Source organism: Rhagoletis zephyria, unplaced genomic scaffold (assembly GCF_001687245.7).
Source record: "Rhagoletis zephyria isolate East Lansing unplaced genomic scaffold, Rhagoletis_zephyria_1.1 Rzeph_scaffold_04603, whole genome shotgun sequence".
Classification (NCBI taxonomy): Eukaryota; Metazoa; Arthropoda; class Insecta; order Diptera; family Tephritidae; genus Rhagoletis; species Rhagoletis zephyria.
Genome location: NW_016161686.1, coordinates 15663 through 22336, shown reverse-complemented (window position 1 = coordinate 22336; position 6674 = coordinate 15663). Strand labels below are relative to the sequence as shown.

At 47.5% G+C, this 6674-nt stretch overlaps 1 protein-coding gene across 1 annotated transcript; it reads right to left on the bottom strand.

Moving 5' to 3' along the window:
- Window positions 1-40: 40 nt before the first annotated feature.
- Window positions 41-1198, bottom strand: LOC108370965 (serine/arginine repetitive matrix protein 1-like). The gene has a single exon (XM_017626426.1). The coding sequence runs from the start codon at window positions 1196-1198 to the stop codon at window positions 41-43; it is 1158 nt and encodes a 385-aa protein (XP_017481915.1).
- Window positions 1199-6674: the final 5476 nt, after the last annotated feature.

Genomic DNA, 6674 nt, shown 5'->3' with positions numbered 1-6674 from the left:
ACTCTTGGGGTAGCACCGCTATTCTTGTTGCTCTCATTGCTCACCGCTTTGCAGGTTGCCTTTTTGTTGCTGTTGGCACACGTTGGTTGCCGGTGGTTTTGGCAGCTGGGGCTTCTTGCTGTACTGGTCTCACGGCTCGGCTCCGCGCAGAGTCAGGACTCATGCTTCTTGCCAGGTATCGAAGGTAACGTGCTACTCCAGCGCCGCTGAGACCCCTTCTACGTGGGTCGTCTCGTGCCCCTGGTTTCCCTGGATCGGGGGCTGCTGGTCCGCGCCGACGTCTGGGTGCTCTTTTCTCCCCTTGTTGGTCTGCGCTGCTCGCTTGTATACCGGTGTGAGCGTTGGGCGAGGTCATGCGGCCCTCAGTCCGTCCTCCATCCTCTGTGCGTTGTTTAGTGCGAGAGGGCGAGGTCTTACGGCCCTCGCGCCCGTCTCTTTCTTCCGTGCGGTAATGCGTGTGATGTGGCGAGGTGCTGGTGCTGGTGTGCTGGTGCATGCGCTGAGGCGAGGTCTTGCGGCCCTCAAGCCTATTCTCCTCGTTAGGGTTGTGTTGCGTGTGGCGAGGTGGGGAGGGGGATCGACTGTTTATATCCCTGGTGTTCGCAAGGTGGTGGACACGAGGCGGCGTGGATCCTCTGCTGTCAATATGACGCTGTTTGGCGTTCAGTTGTTGCTGATTTCGTGTAGGCGAGGTTCCAATTCCCTCGAGCCTACCCCATGAGGTTCCATGCTCGCGTGCATATGATGGCAAGGTTGTCCTGCCCTCAAGCCTGTTGTTCCCACCCGCCTGTTTGTGTTGCTTGCGGTGTGTTGCGATGGTCCAATGCCCATCTGAGCTGCTGTCGGAGTCGGCATCCGGATGCTTGCGGTTGAGTCTCCTTGCATACGCAGACCGTGACTGCGGTTCGGAGTGATGATGGGAGTGCGAAGGCGAGGTCATATGGTCCTCAAGCCTCCTGCGATCATTTCCGTATAGCTGCGCTGCGCCAAGGGAGGAGTTCAATCTACCCTCTGGCTTTCTTCGTGGGTCTTCGCGTCGATGATGGTCGCGATAGGGCGAGGTCGTTCTGCCCTCCAGCCCTCCGCGCGTGTCTTCCCATAGCTGGTTGTCGCCATATGTTGACGTCAGCCTGCCCTCACTCCTCAAGTGTTGAGGTTGAGATCCTATTTGCTGCATGGCGAGGGGAGGCGAGGTCATACTGCCCTCTAGCCTCCTGTGTGTGGGCAGTTGGCGTTGTTCGTCGCGGTGGTCGCGGTAGGGCGAGGTTCTTCTGCCCTCTAGCCCTCCGCGCGTGTCTTCCCGTTGCTGAAAGTCGCGGTATGTTGAAGCCGGCCTGCCCCCAATCATTGAGTGCTGGGGCCACCGTTACTCCCTGAGGCGGCCCGGTGTCAGGAAGGCGCCGTTATATTACAGCCGGATTGTTGACCCCCCTGGCTGCAAACCCTCCAATGGGCACGGTGTCGCATTACACCCTGGATTAGGGGGGTGGCAGTTCTTGGTCACTGTCCATCAGCGGGTCGCACCAGGGCAGTGCAGCGCGCCCGTACCATACTCGAGAGGTGCTGATGCGTGCGTGCTGACACCTCCTGATGCGTCCCGATTGATGATTCAGCTAAGCCCCCGCACCAACGACAAGGTGCCTGCCCCAGCGGGGGAAACAAAAAGATAAATAAATATATGAATAAATAAATAAATGAATAAATAGGTAAATAAATAAATAATTAAAATCTAAATAAATAATTAGATATGAATACGTCGTGTGGACAAATAAACTCTTAGGAAGTCAGTATGTAAGCAAACAAGTAATTAAATAAATACATGCATCACGGGCACAAACACGTAGTCACGCAGAACACTAAATAATTATTAGACAGCAGATTACGCCAAGAAAATGTCTTTGGCATGATACACTCCGACCTTTTTTCCATTAGTGTCCCCAAGTTCGTACATAGAGTTACCTACGGGTTTAAGTACTATGCATCTTATCTGTTTCGGCCCTAACTTAGCGTTGTAATTATCAGGCTGAGAGCTCTGTTTAAAATTTCTTCGATACACAACCTGGCCGTTCTTGAAGGTCACTTCCTTACTACGTGTATTGTATGTTTTCGTACTCCTTTCGTGTGCCAGTTTTAGTTCTTTCATTATATTATTTCTGATTAGTTGCAACCGATCGGCCTGTATGTCTATCTGGTAATCAATATCCTTACTGGTGGTGAGTTTTCGGCATATCTCATATGATGCACCATGTTGCATCATTGGCATACCGAAAACAGCAAAATATGGGGAACAGTTGATAGCAGAGTGGACGACGCTGCGTAAAGCAAAGGCTGCATCGCTGAGATGTCGATCCCAATCCCTGTGATTATCTGTTATTTATGACATTATTTGTAAAACCGATCGATTAACTCGCTCTGCTGCGTTACTCTGTGGGGAATAGAAAGCAGTTCTTATGTGTCTGGTTCCATATTTGTCCAGGAAATTAGCAAATAGGGCAGACACAAACTGCTTTCCATTGTCAGAATGGATGTACTCTGGTACACCGAAAACATGGAATACTTCGTTTTCTAAACATTTTATCACTTCGCTTGAGGTGGCTTTTTTCATTGGTTTTAGGATAACAAACTTGGAAAAATGGTCGAGACAAACAAACACAAAATCGTTATCATTACATGTACGCGGGTAGGGACCCATAAAATCGATGAATAATCGTTGAAAAGGTTGTTCGGTCACCTGTTGCCTTCCCATAGTTGGCCTTTTGAACGCGTTTTGGGTCTTATTTCCCTTACAGACTTCACAATCCTTCACGTACGCTTGTACGTCGGTGACCATTCCGCCAAGGTTTTATGGATACCTCCATGTCCAGCCGATGACGAGTCGTGAGAAGATTCCACCAACCCTCTGCGTAGTTCCGACGGGACCCAAAGCTTCCAGGTCTGGTCCTCTTGAAGACCGTCCCCCCTATTAAACTGCGTCCGTCTATAAACGTATCCGTCCGATACGCACAAGTCTGGCAGCCTGTCCTGATTTTCCGTCGANATATTTTTGACGAATGCGCGCCAAGGTTTTATGGATACCTCCATGTCCAGCCGATGGCGAGTCGTGAGAAGATTCCACCAACCCTCTGCGTAGTTCCGACGGAACCCAAAGCTTCCAGGTCTGGTCCTCTTGAAGACCGTCCCCCTTGTTAAACTGCGTCCGTCTATAAACGTATCCTTCCGATACGCACAAGTCTGGCAGTCTGTTCTGATTTTCCGTCACTGTCTTTTTTAATTCATTATATTCGTCTGATTGAAAATAAGGCGAGTCCAAGCAAATATCTAACACTCTTTCACTGGGAATAATTTCCTCTACGTTCGCACGTGATAGTGCATCAGGGACAAAGTTTTGGGATCCTTTCCTATGTTGGATGTTAAAGTTATAACCTTGGAGCTTGAGGCTCCACCGTGCTAATCTGCCTGAAAGGTCCTTCTGGTTCATGAGCCATTTAAGGCTCGCATGATCCGTAATAATCGTAAATGGCAGACCCTCAATATATGGCCTGAATCTCTTGACACTAATCACAGCGGCGTAACACTCCAGTTCTGTAATGCTGTAGTTTCTTTGTGCTTTGTTTAACTTTGCGGATATGTATGCGATAGGTCTTTCGTTTTTATCGTCGTCTAATTGGAATAAAACCCCTCCCACTCCATCAGTTGATGCGTCACACTGTACGTAAAAATGTCTGTCAAAGTCGGGATGTACCAATACAGGAGCAGAAATAAGGCTCCGCTTTAATTGCTCAAATGATTTCTTGGCATCCTCTGTCATAACAAACTTTTTAATCCTGTCCTTAGTGAGGCAGTCGTGCAGCGGAGCTGCAATAGTCGCGTAGTCTTGGATAAATCGACGGTACCAGCCTGACATGCCCAGGAACCGTCGTAACTGCTTCGGAGTTTTCGGCTCGGGGAAATCCCTCACGGTCGCCACCTTATTTGCCTCAGTTCGTATACAGCCATCACCAACTTCGTATCCCAGGTAACGTACCTCTTTATAGCAAAATTTGCTCTTTTCAACATTAATCGTTAATTTTGCTTCACGTAGACACCGAGCGACCTTTTCAAGTAAACACAAATGAGACGAGAAATCTACCGAACACACCAACAAATCATCCAAATACACAAACACACATTCACGTAAAGCAGCGGGAATCACTTTGTCCATTAACCTACACATTCTGTGTGCCGCATTGCACATACCAAAGGGCATAACTGAAGTGGTAGAGTGGTCTACCAGGTACCGTAAAGGCAGTCTTTTCACGGGACTTCCGCTCTAAGGGAATTTGCCAAAACGCATCCTTTAGATCTATGGCTGAAATAAAACGTGTGTTCTGTATACCGCTAAGAATTCCGTCAACGTGTGGTAAAGAGTAAGCGTCTTTCACTGTCCGTTCGTTAACCTTCCTTGCATCTAGACATAGTCGATTTTTGGTACCTTTTATCACTAATGAAACGGGCGAATTCCAACTTGAATTACTCTCTTCTATAACCCCCATAGCTATCATCCTATCTAATTCCGCATATATAAGTTTTTGAATGGCTGGTGAGATGGGGTCGTTGTTTCACTGGGACGTTCTCGTCGCTTACTTCTATGACGTGTTCCTCCATATCGGTGCGGCCCAATCCCAAGACAGCAAAAGATGGAAACTGCGCCTTGACCCTTTCCAACGCTATGTTTTCCTCCGGAGTCAGAACATGTTGTACGGCATCAAAGTAAAGTTCACCATCTGCTGGCANGAACATGTTGTACGGCATCAAAGGAAAGATCACCATCTGCTGGCACAAGTTCCGCAACCCCCACTCGAGTGGACTCTACATTCGTGTTCTTACTGACAACATTTAAGTTAAACGTTTGCCAAAAGTCGACACCCAGGTATACCTCCTGTTGTAAACCGGGAACAATCAGGAACTCAAGGTCCTTGGTCATGTTGTCCCAATTCACAGGTAGTGTAATCACCCCTATAACTTCCGTTTCACCGCCATTTGCAGTTCGAATGTTCTCTATTGTCTCGTTTCATTGTCGCTATTGTCGATATTATTTTCCTATGTATTCGTTTATGGTATTTTTTCTTTTCCCTCATTTTTCTTATTTTTTCATACTTTGTACTACTTTTCTTTCTCATCATTTCTTCACAAAATATTTTTCTGCGAGCAGCCTCGTAGTCCAGTTTCCGTTGATGTAAGCTCTTCAATTCAGGTTTCACACTTACATTGACTTTTTCATTAACATTGCTATCGATTTTTCTTTCTAGCACTCTGACCCGCGGTTGCCCTCCGGGCTTTCCTTTACCTGGCTGGAGCTCCCGGCTATCTCCGCCAGTGATGAGTTTCCCTTCTCCGGCTTGAACACACAAAAAGACATATCACCCCCACACGAAAAACAAACCATACAATGAAATGAAGACTTACACCGACCTTCTTCGCTTCTGCTGGGTTTTTAAAATAGAAATCGACAGGCATTCCACAAGAAAAACACAACATTAAATGAAAAGGGGACGGACAAAATGAGTTAATGGTGGTTTTAGGATCATTGACAGAAGAGGAGACTAGTCTATGGGAAGGAGCTACGCTTGGCTTACTGTTAAGCCCAGACGGTTGGCTGAATTGTGTCTTCGGTTTGAATGGGTTCCCTATAGCTTCAAAAAACTTTTCACCTACTTCCTCACCGGATTCTGATACATCTGGGTATTGTATCTCGTTAATAGTTTTAGACCTACTTCTATTTTCTTTAATAACTCGCTCCGCACGTTTACACTCAGCTCTTAGCTCCGCCAACGTGTCCATTTTCGACGAAAACGTCAGGTTGGCTAAGTGCGGTTTAAGATTGCCTTTTATTATGCCTACTAATTCCTTTTCCGGTATCTTTTTTCGTAGCCTGAAGGTCAAATTATGGACTTCGCCGTAAAAATCGTCGAAAGCTTCCTGTGCCAGTTGTTTACGCTCCATTATATCCCGGATTATCTCATAATCGGACTCCGCGCTTTTGAACTGGGCCAACAGCTCTGCTTTAAGCTCGAAGTAACCGAACTTTGGATCCTCCGAATGGTCCTCTAGCACTTGCCAGTACCATTTCAGCGCGGAGCCCGTTACGAGACAATGGAAGTCTGCAAACAACTGGTTGTAGGAGATCTCGTGTTGTGTCCACATTTTCTCAACCCTAAAGAGGAAGCCTTCGACGGTGATGCCCTTCGCTGAACCATCAAACTTCACGTGCCACTTGTCAAGATCCATTTTCTTCCATTTTGGTGGCTCGCGAGTTGAATGGCCGCTTCGTTGACTGGGCTCATCATCGCTATGCCCTCTCGCTCCCGGTGTTGATGAAATTGTAGGCTGATTATCTATTGCCTGAGCTGACGTCTCTTTTTCGGCAACTCGGTGGCTTGGGTTCGAAAAGTTAGTCCTCATGTGGTGGACCTCGTTCATACACTGCGCCATCATATCGTTTTGTTGTGCCATCATTGCCATTAAGCGGCTTAGCTGATCGATATTGGTCGCAGTGGAAGTTGGTCCACTCTCCTGAGGTTTAGAACGTCCGCCTTCCGAGTCGCCACCCTGGTCATTCTCGGCCGGATTCGCATTACCTACGGCACCTAACGTATCAGATTCAGACATTTCAAATATCGCGTCAATTTTTCTCG

What these genes read in the sequence shown, in the direction of transcription:
- LOC108370965 (XM_017626426.1), bottom strand. Translation starts at nt 1,198, where the DNA reads ATGACCTCGCCTCCCCTCGCCATGCAGCAAATAGGATCTCAACCTCAA.